Genomic DNA, 15924 nt, shown 5'->3' with positions numbered 1-15924 from the left:
CGAGGGTTACCTGCGACCATGCCTCAGCACACTCTGCCTCGGTAGCATCAGATGCCAACCAAATAAGCAGCTCTAGCCTGCAAAGCAATACAAGCTCTACGGAGCAGTCAACAGTGCATGCCAGCAGGGAGGCAGTCAGAAAAACAACAGTTGTGTTGAACCAAAGCTCTCCACGGAGCTGGCTCAGAAGACGAAGTTAAAATAAGTCCAACAAAACCTAACCATGACTAAAATGGGTATGTGTCTTTTTGCTTCCAGCCACCTTGAAAAAGTAACAACGATGCAATACTACAAATCTTCAGTTAATTAATTCAAGTTTTTGGCAGCAAGCTTCTTACCCCCAGCCTGCATTGTGTACCATCTGTCTACGTGAATATTCAGTTCTCACCCACAACCTGCTTCCTAACCCTTGGTATAAATGTATCTCCTCAAAACCCAGGAAAACGCTCTGTTGGGGGTGGGGGGAAGGACTTATATTTTAAATAAACTGATCTCATTACTTTACAATCTGCTGCTGCCACCTCCTGTGTTCATGAAGCAGCATCTCTCCATCCGTGAACAAGAGTTAAGTGTTTAGGAGGAAGAATTCTCACTGGTCAATCAGATGGCAAACTTTCTGCACACAGAGAAAGAAAAGCTTAATTCTGTTACCTCTAACTGACTTCGCCTCTCAGCAATCACACGTTCATCCTTGTTTCCAAATAGTTTCTTTGGAGGGAATTCAAGAGTCGCGAGCTGAAATACATATTTTATAAGAGAGGCATTAATATCACACCTGTGAACTTCGGGCTATTATTAATCCATTATTTGGAATCTCTATCATGGTGGGGGGGGGGAGAGAAAGAGGTTGGAAGTTTAAAGATGGTAGGGCCTGCCTTGCTTAGCCACCAACCGTGTGACCTTGAACAGACCAGGCAAGGCTCCACAAGGGTCACCCGAGAGGCAGGATGATGGGGCCTCAAAGGAAGGCCAGACTTGAGTCTCAGTGTTTTGTCCCAGAAGACATAGTAGACTCTTTGCCAGGTGGTGTTTCACATGTTTTATTTTTTAAAACACAAGTTTGTTCTTCTTTTAGTCCCCTTCTAATACTAGAATTCAATTATATTTGTGTTGACATAAGAATTTGAAAACTCAACAAGCATACTACCTGAACATTTTGTAAAAGAGTTCTGTAAACTTTCCATATTGCCTTTTCTCAGCTACTACTGCAAATGCAGATGGCCCATGTGAAAAGGCTTCTCTTTCAATCTTTTCTCCTTGTCTCCTAGAGAATAAAGGTTTAGAACTGGCTGTAGCCAGGTCTTGGAATTTCATAGGTATTTTCCTTACGCTTCTTTTCTTGGAAGTATAGAAATCATAATGAAAAGGTAAGTTTTCTTATAGACTCCAAGGGAAGAAAGAGCTCTATAATCTGCCAGAAACCTGACCAGCTCGCGTGGATTTGGTTGAATGAACGCTGAGCAGCAATGATCGCTGGTGTTGATGAAATTCACTATTTCCTTCCTTCCTCGCCCTGTCGGGTTCAGACACACTGAGAGGTCAAGAGTTATCAAGAAAAAAAAAAAAAAAGAATATTTCTCCCACAATATAGGTCACAATGTGCCACAAAATTCCTACTTTATACATATGGAAAGCTTGGCTGACTTAAATTTATATTGCCACAGTGGGAATCAAAAATTAAGAACTAACATCTGTATGTATAGGACTTGGAAAACTTGGTACTAAAGGAGAATATACATACAGCAAAATGCACATATCCTAAGTGAACAATTGGTGAATTTTCAACATCTCAACACACTGTAACCACCACCCAGATCAAAAGAGAACACCCCCTGGCCGCCCAGGAACCCCTGGCACTCCCCTCCTGCCTTGTAAAAGGCTGGCACTAGCCTGACTTCTAACAGCATCGTTTAGTTTTCCCCATTTTTCAGCTTCATCATATGGCACGAACCCTTTTGTGTCCACCGTCATCGCTCTACCTCATGTGTGCGAGGTCCACCCATGTTGCCATGTGTAGCAACAGTTTGCTCATTCCTGTGGCTACAGCATCCCACCATGTGAACATTCCACCACCGGTCTGTTCAGTCTCTGGCTATTGGGCTTTTGGCTAGTTTCCACTGTCTGGCCCTTAGGCATTGTGCTGTTATGAACATTTTCCTATAGGTTTTCCATATGTTTCCTATGAACATATGTAGGGATTCCTGCTGGTCATAGTCTGAAGGGTGAAAATGCTAGGTCATATGGAATGCAAGTGTCCAGCTGTACCTGAAGTTATCAAATGGTTTCCCAAAGCAGTTTTACCACCAACACTCCCACCAGCAGTGACTGAGAGACGCAGCGGCTTCAGATCCTCACCAGCGCCCGGTGCTGTGGTCTTTTTCATCCTGGCAATGTTGCTGGGTATGCCGTGATTTCTACTGTGGTTCAGATTTGCATTTTCCTAATGAGCCATGATGTCGAGCACCTTTTCACGTGCTCATTGACCATCTGGTTACTCATCTGGGGGAAGTGTCTGTTCAACTCTTTGGGCCATTTTTTATTGGGATATGCCTTTTTCTTATTAAGAGTCATTCTTCCTTTTCCCTCTCTTCGAGGTGTCTTTGATGACTTTAGAGCCCTTTTTCAAAATCAGTGGAAGTCAGAGGTTTGCTCCTTTCAAACTCAAGTGCTCTTTCTACCCCAAACCTTGGAGTGCGTGGGGTGTGGGACCTCCTTCTCCTTCTCTCACCAATGTTCCAATCTGGTTGCTTACAGGCAACTTTAAAATCTGTTCAAGGTAAAGTGAAAGGCCATGGGCACCGAAGTAAGACAGACCTAGTTTGAATCTTGACCACTAACTAGCTAACTACTTTGTTTCTCTGAGCCTGAGTATTCTCTGCTGAAAAAAAAAACACAGGCAATGGTAGTAAACGTTACCGGTTATCTGTGAAGATTTAGTGAAGCAATGCCAAATGGGCCTTAGCTACTCTTACTATTTACTAGAGATCTGGTAATTACTAAGAACGCAGCATGCCACATCCCTGGTTCCCTCTCCCCATCCCTGGAATGGTGATGTGGCTTCAGGGAGCAAAGGGGCTTCTGGAACCCTAACTTCACTGGCATGAACACATTTCCCATATGCTGCAGGTTAGAGAAGACAGGTACCCAGAACGTGTCTTTTGGGCTTCGTCCAGCCTCGACTTCATCTTGTACAAATGTGTTCCCCCACCAAATGCAGTGATGCTGAAGGCTTGGCAAGCATGCTTTCACAGTTGGTTGTTTTGTCATTTTCTTATGTGGCTGATGAGGTGACGTGGTTTCTGTCGGGGGAAATTTACAGTCATACTTGCATGCTCGCTCGGAACTGGTGCACTGAAAGGACCCTCTGGCAGCTGAACTAGGTGGGAAGCAAGCATTTAAATTTCCTCGTAGTCAATGGTAGTATGTACTCCACCCTGGGATGGAGGCTAGTATCTTGTGCTACAACGATCCACCCTGTGAAATAACTGTGTATAAATTATCTATAATACAGATTTTAGGAAGAAAAGGGCAACCTTAAATGGCACTGAGGCACATAATCATAGGACTATAATATTCAACAATTTAACTTCAGAGATAAGGAAACACAGGGTCAGAGGTCAGTGACTTAGAATGGTTCCAAGTCATGGGGTGGCTGAGTCAAGACGAGGAACCAGGACTGACTCTAGGCTTTCATAACAAGGCCATAAAGTGTGTCCGCAGAGTGTGGAAGACCCTTCTGAAGTCCTTGAGAACCTAGGACCCTTCCCAGTGTGTATTAACCAGGAAAATGATGGACAGCTGCTGGCAGTAGTCAACAGGCCCACCAGGAGCTGTCAACAAACCTCACTGAGGACCTGCACCAACAAGGGAACAGGAAAGTGACAGGGGTCAGTGACCACGGTGGGGAAAACAGGAACGGGATGGTCTGGAGGCAGGGTCCTGGGAAGTCTGTCCTGGGATTATTAGCTCCTGTCAACTGACTCCTCACAAAATAAAACATAAGAAGGATGGAGGTGAAGTGTTGGAGGGAGGGAGAGAAGGAACGGGAACAGAAGTTCCCACGTGATTCATGATAAATGCACGCAACAGGGTCCATGTCCTTTTGATGGGGCTGGGACATGAACAAACTGAAGGAGAAAGGTAAGGGCGTGAGGCAAGGTATTGCCTCCATTAAAATAATTATATTTACATCAGAAACGGCTTTCCAACCTCTTCCCTCTGACAGAATGGAAACTACCTCCATTTCTCCTTTTTAGAGAATCTTGACAGTGCTGTTTAGGCTTCGCTATCTGTAAGCTCTTAGGTTGAATGAGATGAAATTGCCAGTTTTGAAGTTAAAAATGGTTGAATATCAGCAATTCCACAAGGTTAAACCCCTTATAAAACTTCTGACATTTTAATTTAAACATCTTTATTGGAGTATAATTGCTTTACAATGGTGTGTTAGTTTCTGCTGTATAACAAAGTGAATCAGCTATACATATACATATATCCCCATATCCCCTCCCTCTTGCGTCTCCCTCCCACCCTCCCTATCCCACCCCTCTAGGTGGTCACAAAGCACCGAGCTGATCTCCCTGTGCTATGCAGCTGCTTCCCACTAGCTATCCATTTTACACTTGGTAGTGTATATATGTCCATGCCACTCTCTCAATTCGTCCCAGCTTACCCTTCCCCCTCCCGAGTCCTCTAGTCCATTCTCTACGTCTACATCTTTATTCCTGTCTTGCCCCTAGGTTGTTCAGAACCATTTTTTTTTTTAGATTCAATATATATGTCTTAGCATATGGTATTTATTTTTCTCTTTCTGACTTACTTCACTCTGTATGACAGTCTCCAAGTCCATCCACCTCACTACAAATAACTCAATTTCATTTCTTTTTATCGCTGAGTAATATTCCATTGTATATATGTGCCACATCTTCTTTATCCATTCATCTGTCGATGGACACTTAGGTTGCTTCCATGTCCTGACTACTGTAAATAGAGCTGCAGTGAACATTTTGGTACATGACTCTTCTTGAATTATGGTTTTCTCAGGGTATATGCCCAGTAGTGGGATTGCTGGGTCATATGGTAGTTCTATTTGTAGTTTTTTAAGGAACTTCCATACTGTTCTCCACAGTGGCTGTATCAATGTACATTCCCACCAACAGTGCAAGAGGGTTCCCTTTTCTCCACACCCTCTCCAGCATTTATTGTTTCTAGATTTTTTGATGATGGCCATTCTGATTGGTGTGAGGTAATACCTCACCGTAGTTTTGTTTTTTTTTTTTCCGGTACAGGGGCCTCTCACTGTTGGGGCCTCTCCCGTTGCGGAACACAGGCTCTGGACGCACAGGCTCAGCGGCCATGGCTCACGGGCCCAGCTGCTCCGCGGCATGTGGGATCTTACCGGACCGGGACACAAACCTGTGTCCCCTGCATCGGCAGGCGGACTCTTAACCACTGCGCCACCAGGGAAGCCCCTCACTGTAGTTTTGATTTGCATTTCTCTAATGATTAGTTGAGCATCCTTTCATGTGTTTGTTGGCAATCTGTATACCTTCTTTGGAGAAATGTCTATTTAGGTCTTCTGCCCATTTTAAAAATATGGAATGCTTCACTAATTTGCGTGTCATCCTTGCACAGGGGCCATGCTAATCTTCTCTGTATTGTTCTAATTTTAGTATATGTGCTGCCAAAGTGAGCACAAAACTTCTGACATTTTTTTTTTTTTTTTTTTTTTTTTTTTTTTGTGGTACGTGGGCCTCTCCCGTCGCGGAGCACAGGCTCCGGACACGCAGGCTCAGCGGCCATGGCTCGCGGGCCCAGCCGCTCCGCGGCATGTGGGATCTTCCCGGACCGGGGCACGAACCCGTGTCCCCTGCATCGGCAGGCGGACTCTCAACCACTGCGCCACCAGGGGAGCCCACTTCTGACATTTTTAAATGACCGCTAGGCCGAAGATAAATTCCCAGCTGCTTTTACCCGCCAAGGGTAAATATTCTCAGTTGAGGGATTGTTGATTGGCTACATCTAAACCAATATTCTTTCAAAAGAATGTTCAAGCACTGAAAAATAAAACAGAACTAGAAATATCTTATATTTTAAAAATGCAACACTAAAATAGCCAAGGAGTTGGGGAAACAGTAACAGTACAGGTGGCACGGAAGCCATTTAGGGGCCAATAGTTGTTGACACAGAAGGGATTAGGTTGCTACTCTCAACAACAGCCTGTCTTTTGAAAAGAGAAAAAAAAAAGGCCATCATAGTCTTTACTTGGATTAAAGAGCACAGGAACTGCTGCTTCATTCTTACTATAAAATCCTTATAATCCTTTACATCTTCACTATTATATAAATCCTTAGAAGGGTTTAGAAATCTGGGGTAGAAGAGAGGCCTGAACTTTTTCTCTCCCCAGGTACAACGTGACCACCTCATTTATTTTGAAACAGAACAGCAAAAGCAATCCTCTGTAGGGTTCATTTCCGGATTGTGAATTATTTAAACTGCCCATATGTTTTTAAAAACGTACAATTTACCAAGATAGAAAGAGCCACTGGTCAGGACAAATAATGTGCCTGGAGAGCCAAAAAAAGGGAAAGATCTCTTCTATTTTGCAGAAAGCGCTGCTGTCTGAAAAGTAATATTTCCAACAAATTAAGAATACAAGAGAGGCTCAGAGAGGGGGTGACTGTCCCTGACTTTTCCCCTCATGCCCTACATACACTGACATCTATTGTTTGTTTGTTTGGCTTCCTAACCTAACAGCAAATTGAAAATAAAATCGATATAATTTGCACATTTACATTTCTTCTCAAGTTCTTTTTAGTTAAATTTTTTTTCATTTTTATCGCTTCATTTTTGAATCTAGCAGATGGTCGAGATCTGATTTCCATGAGAAATGCTGTCAGGAACAGTAGAAGGCATCCGTGGGTGGAGGAGAGATTCCTCTTTGATTTCCTTTGTAACCTCTGACAAAGGAAATACAGTGTCCTACATTTCTAAAAATTAAAGTTCCTGAAGTTCCATATTCCTCACACCTACTCAATTCTAAAGGAACTCAGATAAATATTTCTGATTTATATAAAAATGATCAAGATACTTGGGACTCAATAATGAGGAAAAAATCATTTTCTTTCTTTTTATAAGATTTCATTTTCTGTCAGAACCAGCTTGCTAGTTTCTACCCGAAAAGTATGTTGGGATTTTTTATCGGGATTGTACTGAATATACGGGTCATTTTGGCAAGCAGTGACATCATAAAGTCAAGTACACCATTCCATGAAAAAGTAAAAAGATTTCATTTTCATAAAGAGCAAAACCCATCATTTCCCCCTCATAACTTTCACGGATAAAGTCTCATGTTAAAAAAATATGATTGCCGCGGAAATAATCTTTCTACAAACCGTAACACCTGATGGAGCAGCTCGGGTTACAGACGGTGGAGTAAAGCCTTTATTTGCATCCCTTCACACCTTCAAAAGCACCAAGAACGACAAGAGATGAAAAGCAGAGTTCCCCGTCAATCCCTGAAACTAACACAACATTGTAAATCAACTATACTCCAATAAAAATTAAAAAAAAAAAAAAAAAAAAGTTAAGACTCTGACTCCAAAGTAGGAAACCAATGCAGCCCACACGCAGGCCAGCAGCCGCTGGGAGCCCAGCCTCCCTGTCATCCTCTCCAGGCCACAGGTCACAAGCTGTCCACCAGGGTTGGCATCCAAGCCCCCAGGTACTGCATGACGCTGATGTTAAAGACTAAAGCTGGGGACAAGGAGAAGGTGGGGGGAACCCACAGCAAAGAGGAGGGCAGTAGGGGCTTGTGCGGGGAGAACCCAGAGCTGCTTAAGGTGTTGGCAGAGAAAACAGGCCAGAGGCAGGCACCTGGCTTTACTGCCACAGACAGTGACCCACTGCCCCCGCGAACACCAGAAAATATGTGCCTCGATGCGAAGGGAAAAACTGGTGGAAAAAAAATTCAGAAAAATTCCAGGCAAAGGTTTAGGCGTGTGGTAGCTTGCTGCCTCCCCCTCCCCAGGGTCTGTCCCTTCCTTGTCCCCGTGATTCACTGGTGTTTTCCCCTAAAATTAGTCCATTTCACTTAAAGATGACAAATAATTAGAAGGAACTGAAACTGAACTATGAATAAAAAGGGTAGGTGAGGAGATACTGAATAAAAGAGAAGCAAAAGGCAGATAAAGAAGAGGTACAAGAAGGACTGACCAAAGACAAGAAGAACTCAGGGAAGAAATTATCCACAGTCTTAAGGAACCACAAACACACATAAAAAAGAACCAAAAGCAGGAAGCAATACACAGGTTGAAAGAAGAGACTACAGTGGGGGGAAAAGGGCAGAAAACTGAGCCAGCTCATGGAGAAATGGCTGATTCCAGGACTGGGATGGGGACCACGTAAGATGAGCCCAAAGCATCTTGTAGTGCCAGAGATCAAGGAAGTGCTCAAAACCAAAAGCACATTGGGGATTCCCTGGTAGTGCAGTGGTTAGGAATCCGCCTGCCAACGCAGGGGACACAGGTTCGAGCCCTGGTCCAGGAAGATCCCACATGCCGCGGAGCAGCTAAGCCCATGCGCCACAACTACTGAAGCCTGTGCGCCTATGGCTTGTGCTCTGCAACAAGAGAAGCCACCGCAATGAGAAGCCCGCTCACTGCAACAAAGAGTAGCCCCCTGCTCACGGCAACTAGAGAAAGCCCGTGCACAGCAACGAAGACCCAACGCGGCCAAAAATAAATAAATAAATTTAAAAATTTTTAAAAATTAAAAAAAGAAGAGATGGAAGATGTATTTAAAACCAAAAGCACAATGATGGGAGTGTGTCACAGGGACACAGGTGCCGTTGCAAAGAGCTGCTGCATACGGCCTAAGTTGGAAAAACGTGAAAAACAAAATTTTTAAAAATGTATTGCCTTAAAACCCAAAATATGATGAAATAAACAAGTAAATAAATGAATGGGGAAGAAGAAACAAGCCACCCATTCAGAAGAATTCCAAGTAACTAATGTAGATACCCCACCCTCCAGGAAGTGGGGGCATCTCTCTCCACCCCTAAAACGTGGGCTCTGCAGAATGTGTGCTGTGCAGTGCCTTCCTTCCCAAGAGAACAGTATAGAAAGGGGGGAACCAAGGAACCTCACAGGGGAGAAACCTCAGCCAGGAGATCAAGGTCAATCTCAACAGGGATAAGTCACACTGATGGTGTGTGTGTCCTTCATATGATGTGATGATAATGACACTTTACCTCCGTGGTTTTTCTCCCCCTAACCCAAATGTCTAATCATGAGAAAAACAGGCATATCCCAATTGGGAACATTCTCTAAAATACCTGACCATCATTCCTCACAATATCAAGGTCATTAAATATAAGGAAAGTCTGAGAAACTTTCACAGCGAAAGGGGGCCTAAGGAAACATAGTGGCTGAATGTAATGTGGTATCCTGGATGGGATGATGCTGGCACAGAAAAAGGACATTAGGTAAAAATTAAGGAAATCTCAAAAGTACAGACTTTAGTTAATAATAATAATAATAATGTATCAGCGTTGGTTCACTAGTGGTGACAAATGCCCTATACTCATGTGAACTGTTAACAGGGAAAGTGGGTATGGGATATATGAAAACTCTGTATTACCTTCACATTATTTTTCTGTAAAACTAAAACTATTCAAATAGGATTTCTGGTTTCTGATCTGATACGTAAGGAGCTTAGAAGTTCTGACGTCTGTCCTCACAAGAAAAAAAAACTGAGAAAACTGAAAATCAAGAGCTCTTCCCGGATCCATCAGAGAATTAAGGCCACAGGGCAAACTACTGTCCCCCATCCGGAGAGACGGACAGGCAGAAACAGAAGCATGGCTTAGCTGGTGCTGAAGCTCACAACTGCAGCCAGTTTTTGTAGGAACACTTTAAACTGCAATCGACGAACTGCTGGAGGCTCAGTGTAGCCTAGTATGAGCGTTAAAAAAACTCCAGAGGAGCTGCATTTTCCATAACTTTTGTGACGTTTACCTCCAGAAGTCCCACCAGATTCTCACTGTGAAGAAGAATCCCTTTGGTTCTGCAGAAGGTGCTGGGGGCGGGGATGGTGGGGTGGTAACCTTCTGAAATACACCCAGAGTGCTCTGCCCTCAAGGGAAACTGTTTTCCCAGAATCTAACCACTTTGGGTTTTACCAAAGCCCAACTGTTCGGTGGGCGGGGGAGTGGAATGCTGCAGGTTTCACTAAGAGACTGAGACCTAATCACAGGCCTACAGACCCTCCAACACACATATCCCACCACCACACCAACAGGGCTCCCGCAAGACAACGGGACTGCAGCTAAAGGAAGCGCGAGCCTCAGGCTCTATTTAAGAAGCTTCTGGGAAAACCCAAAGACAATAGCGGAAACACAAACAAGGGCACTTGAGGACATTTTTGCTGCTGACACCACAGCCAGGGCAATTGTAGCCTATATGGTAGCCAGATAAATATAAAACTGCATGCTAAAAGCCTATCTACTTCAGCTCCATTCACATGACACACCATCTTTCAACAAAAATTACAATGCATGTTAAAAGGCAAAAAACAGTCTGAGACTATTCTAAAATGAAAAAAGCTGATTGAAAAAAGGAAATCCAGTGCCTCCACACCCTGCACCCCTGCCCCCTCCTCCCCCACTGTCTACATGCTCAAAAAAAAAAAAAAAAAAGAGCAAGAAGAACTCAAGAAAGAGACGAGAGAAACAAAAACAGTAGAAGAAAAACAGTAGTAGAAAGTCCCAGTAGAGGAAACAAAAGTAGCATGAAGACAATAAAAACACAGGTTAGCCTATGGCATATAGAGCAGAGAAAATAACAAGGCAAAATGAAAAATGCTAAGGGAAATAAAACGTGACCCAAGAGGTTTATAAGTAATAGAGAGATGTCTTTAAAGTGTGCAGTCCACAGGCAGACGTTCCCAAGCGCATAAGAGCTCAGGTAAAACACATCAAGGCGAACCTTTCAAAAACGTACAGGATGACCAAAAATATCCAACCAAGAGACAGCACGATACAAGGATCTCAGGAACGAAGAAACCACTGTAAATACCACCTCTACTTAAACCCACAACTAGGACAGAATCATGCATAATCTATGTATAAAAAAGGAAACTACACATAATTTATGTATAAAAGAATGTGCTATATCGTGACTTTATAAAATATAATTTTAAAAATTGGGTAGGTGGGAGTAAATAAAATGTGATAATCTTATCTTTGTTATGAGTCAATTATTGTTTTAATTTAATTTTTTTATACAGGTTCTTATTAGTTATCTATTTTACATATAAAATATATATACATAATATATAAAATATATACATATTTTATATAAAATATTATACATATTTTATTATACACTAATTTATACATAATAGTGTATAAAATATTATACACTAATATACATACATATTAGTGTCAACCTCCAGATTCAACCCACCACCACCCCACCCCCGACTTTGACCGTTTGGTTAATAAGTCTGTTCTCTACATCTTTGTTTCTATTTCTGCCTTGCAAACCGGTTCATCTGCACCATTTTTCTAGATTCCATATATATGTGTTAATATACGATATTTGTTTTTCTCTTTCTGACTTACTTCACTCTGTATGACAGTCTCTAGGTCCATCCATGTCTCTACAAATGACCCAGTTTGGTTCCTCTTTATGGCTGAGTAATATTCCATTGTATATATGTACCACATCTTCTTTAATCATTCATCTGTCGACAGGCATTTAGGTTGCTTCCATGACCTGGCTATTGTAAATAGTGCTGCAATGAACACAGGGGTGCATGTGTCTTTTGGAATTATGGCTTTCTCTGGTATACGCCCAGTACTGGGACTGGTGGGTCATAAGGTAATTCTATTTTTAGTTTTCTAAGGAACCTCCATACTGTTCTCCATAGTGGCTGTATCAATTTACATTCCCACTAACAGTGTAAGAGGGTTCCCTTTTCTCCACATCCTCTCCAGCATATGTTTGTGGATTTTCTGATGATGCCCATTCTAACTGGTGTGAGGTGATACCTCACTGTAGTTTTGATTTGCTTTTCTCTAATGATTAGTGATGCTGAGCAGCTTTTCATGTGCCTCGTGGCCATCGGTATGTCTTCTTTAGAGAAACGTCTATTTAAGTCTTCTACCCATTTTTGGATTGCGGTGTTCGTTTCTTTAATACTGAGCTTCATGAGCTGTTTATATATTTTGGAGATTAATCCTTCATCCGTTGATTTGTTTGCAAATATTTTCTCCCATTCTGAGGATTGTCTTTTCATCTTGTTCATAGTCTCCTTTGCTGCAAAAAAGCTTCTAAGTTTCATTAAGTCCCATTTGTTTGTTTTGTTTTGTTTTTATTTCCAATACTCTAGGAAGTGAGTCAAAAAAGATCCTGCTGTGACTTATGTCAAAGAGTGTTCTTCCTATGTCTTCCTCTAAGAGTTTTATGGTGTCCGGTCTTACATTTAGGTCTTTAATATATTTTGCGATTATTTTTGTGTATGGTGTTAGGGAGTGTTCTAATTTCATTCTTTTACATGTAGCACTCCAGCTTTCCCAGCACCATTTATTGAAAAGACTGTCTTTTCTCCATTGTATATCCTTGCCTCCTTTGTCATAGATTAGTTGACCACAGATGCGTGGGTTTATCTCTGGGCTTTCTCTCCTGTTCCACTGACCTATATTTCTGTTTTTGCGCCAGTACCACACTGTCTTGATTACTGTGGCTTTGCAGTATAGCCTGAAGTCAGGGAGTCTGATTCCTCCAGCTCCGTCTTTTTTCCCTCAAGATTGCTTTGGCTATTCAGGGTCTTTCTTTTGTGCCTCCATACATATTTTAAATTTTTTTGTTCTAGTTCTGTAAAAACTACCATTGGTAATCTGATAGGGATTGCACTGAATCTGTAGATTACTTGGAGTAGTACAGTTATTTTCACAATACTGATTCTTTCAATCCAAGAACATGGTATCTCTCCATCTGTTTGTGTCATCTTTGATTTCTTTCAACAGTGTCTTATAGTTTTCTGAGTACAGGTCTTTTACCTCCTTAGGTAGGTTTATTCCGAGGTATTTTATTCTTTTTGTTGCAGTGGTGAATGGGATTGTTTCCTTAATTTCTCTTTCTGACTTTTCACTGTTAGTGTATAGGAATGCAAGAGATTTCTGTGCATTAATTTTGTATCCTGCAACTTTACCAAATTCATTGATTAGTTCTAGTAGTTTTCTGGTGGCATCTTTAGGATTCTCTATGTATAGTATCATGTCAACTGCAAACAGTGACAGTTTTACTTCTTCTTTTCCATTTTGTATTCCTTTTCTTTTTCTTCTCTAATTGCCATGGCTAGGACTTCCAAAACTATGTTGAATAAGAGTGGCAAGAGTGGACATCCTTGTCTTGTTCCTGATCTTAGAGGAAATGGTTTCAGTCTTTCACCATTGAAAATGTTTGCTGTAGCTTTGCCATATATGGCCTTTATTATGCTGAGGTAGGTTCCCTCTATGCCCACTTTCCAGAGAGTTTTTATCATAAATGGGTGTTGAATTTTGTCAAAAGCTTTTTCTGCATCTATTAAAATGATCATATGGGTTTTTTTTTTTTTTTTGAGGTATGCGGGCCTCTCACTGTTGGTGCCTCTCCCGTTGCGGAGCACAGGCTCTGGACGTGCAGGCTCAGCGGCCATGGCTCACAGGCCTAGCCGCTCCACGGCATGTGGGATGTTCCCAGACCGGGCCACGAACCCGTGTCCCCGGCATCAGAGGCGGACTTTCAACCACTGCGCCACCAGGGAAGCCCGATCATATGGTTTTTATTCTTCAATTTGTTAATATGGTGTATCCCACTGATTGATTTCAGTACACTGAAGAATCCTTGCATCTCTGGGATAAATCTGACTTGATCATGGTGTATGATCCATTTAATGTACTGTTGGATTGTTTGCTAGTATTTCGTTGAGGATTTTTGCATCTATATTCATCAGTGACATTGGTCTGTAATTCCTTTTTCTGTAGAATCTTTGTCTGGTTTTGCTATCAGGGTGGCCTCATAGAATGAGTTTGGGAGTGTTCCTTCCTCTGCAATATTTTGGAAGAGTTTCAGAAGGATGGGTGTTAGCTCTTCTCTGTTTGATAGAATGCACCTGTGAAGCCATCTGGTCCTGGACTTTTGTTTGTTGGAAGATTTTTAAGCACAGTTTCAATTTCACTACTTGTGACTGGTCTGTTCATATTTTCTATTTCTTGCTGGTTCAGTCTTGGAAGGTTATACCTTTCTAAGAATTTGCCCATTTCTTCCAGTTTGTCCATTTTATTGGCATAGAGTTGCTTGTAGTAGCCTCTTAGGATGCTTTGTATTTCTGCAGTGTCTGTTGTAACTTCTCCCTTTTCATTTCTAATTTTATTGATTTGAGTCCTCTCCCTGTTTTTCTTGATAAGTCTGGCTAATGGCTTATGAATTTTGTTTATCTTCTCAAAGAACCAGCTTTTAGTGTTACTGATCTTTGCTACTGTTTTCTTTGTTTCTATTTCATTTATTTCTGCTCTGATCTTTATCATGTCTTTCCTTCTGCTAACTTTGGGTTTTGTTTGTTCTTCTTTCTCTAGTTCCTTTAGGTGTAAGGTTAGATTGTTTATTTGAGATTTTTCTTGTTTCTTGAGGTGGGCTTGTATAGCTATAAACTTCCCTCTTTGAACTGCTTTTGCTGCATCCCATAGGTTTTGGATCGTCGTGTTTTCATTGTCATTTGTCTCTAGGTATTTTTTTGATTTCCTCTTTGATTTCTTCAGTGATCTCTTGGTTATTTAGTAACGTATTGTTTGGCCTCCAAGTGTTTGTGTTTTTTACGTTCTTTTCCCTGTAATTCATTTCTAATCTCATAGCGTTGCGGTCAGAAAAGATGCTTGATATGATTTCAAATTTCTTAAATTTACTGTGGCTTGATTTGTGACCCAAGATGTGATCTATCCTGGAAAATGTCCCCTGCACACTTGAGAAGAAAGTGTAATCTGCTGTTTTTGGATGGAATGTCCTATAAATAGCAATTAAATCTATCTGGTCTATTGTGTCATTTAAAGCTTGCGTTTCCTTATTAATTTTCACTTTGGATGATCTGTCCATTGGTGTAAGTGAGGTGTTAAAGTCCCCCACTATTACTGTGTTACTGTTGATTTCCTCTTTTATAGCTGTTAGCATTTGCCTTATGTACTGAGGTGCTCCTATGTTGGGTGCATATATATTTATAATTGTTATATCTTCTTGGAATGATCCCTTGATCATTATGTAGTGTCCCTCCTTGTCTCTTGTAACATTATTTTAAACTATATTTTATCTGATATGAGTATAGCTACTCCAGCTTTCTTTTGATTTCCATTTGCATGGAATATCTTTTTCCATCCCCTCACTCTCAGTCTGTATGTTTTCCTAGGTCTGAAGTGGGTCTCTTGTAGACAGCATATAGATGGGTCTTGTTTTTGTATCCATTCATCAAGCCTGTGTCTTTTGGTTGGAGCATTTAATCCATTCGCATTTAAGGTGATTATCAGTATGTATGTTCCTATGACCATTTTCTTAATTGTTTTGGGTTTGTTTTTGTAGGTCCTTTTCTTCTCTTGTGTTTCCCACTTAGAGAAGTTCCTTTGGCATTTGTTGTAGAGCTGGTTTGGTGGTGCTGAATTCTCTTAGCTTTTGCTTGCCTGTAAAGTTTTAGACTTCTCCATCGAATCTGAATGAGATCCTTGCTGGGTAATAGTGGTTGTTGGTTTTTCCCTTTCATTACTTTAAATATATCATGCCACTCCGTTCTGTCTTGTAGCATTTCTGCTGAGAAATCAGCTGTTAACCTTATGGGAGTTCCCTTTTCCCTTGTTGCTTTTAATAATTTTTCTTTGTCTTTAATTTTTGTCAGTTTGAT

The 15924-nt window shown here is 41.4% G+C and overlaps 1 protein-coding gene across 1 annotated transcript in view; it reads right to left on the bottom strand.

Moving 5' to 3' along the window:
• The window catches only part of LOC309973637 (kinesin-like protein KIF16B), a 288133-nt gene that overhangs the window by 37659 nt on the left and 234550 nt on the right, over positions 1-15924 (bottom strand). Inside the window, exon 25 of the mRNA XM_082857986.1 lies at positions 652-735. Coding sequence (XP_082714112.1) covers positions 652-735 — 84 coding nt within the window. The remainder of the gene's footprint in view (positions 1-651; positions 736-15924) is intronic.

This window comes from Leucopleurus acutus, assembly GCF_964270905.1.
Source record: "Leucopleurus acutus genome assembly, chromosome: 16".
NCBI classification, from domain to species: Eukaryota; Metazoa; Chordata; class Mammalia; order Artiodactyla; family Delphinidae; genus Leucopleurus; species Leucopleurus acutus.
This window is presented reverse-complemented; position numbering and strand designations above follow the sequence as displayed.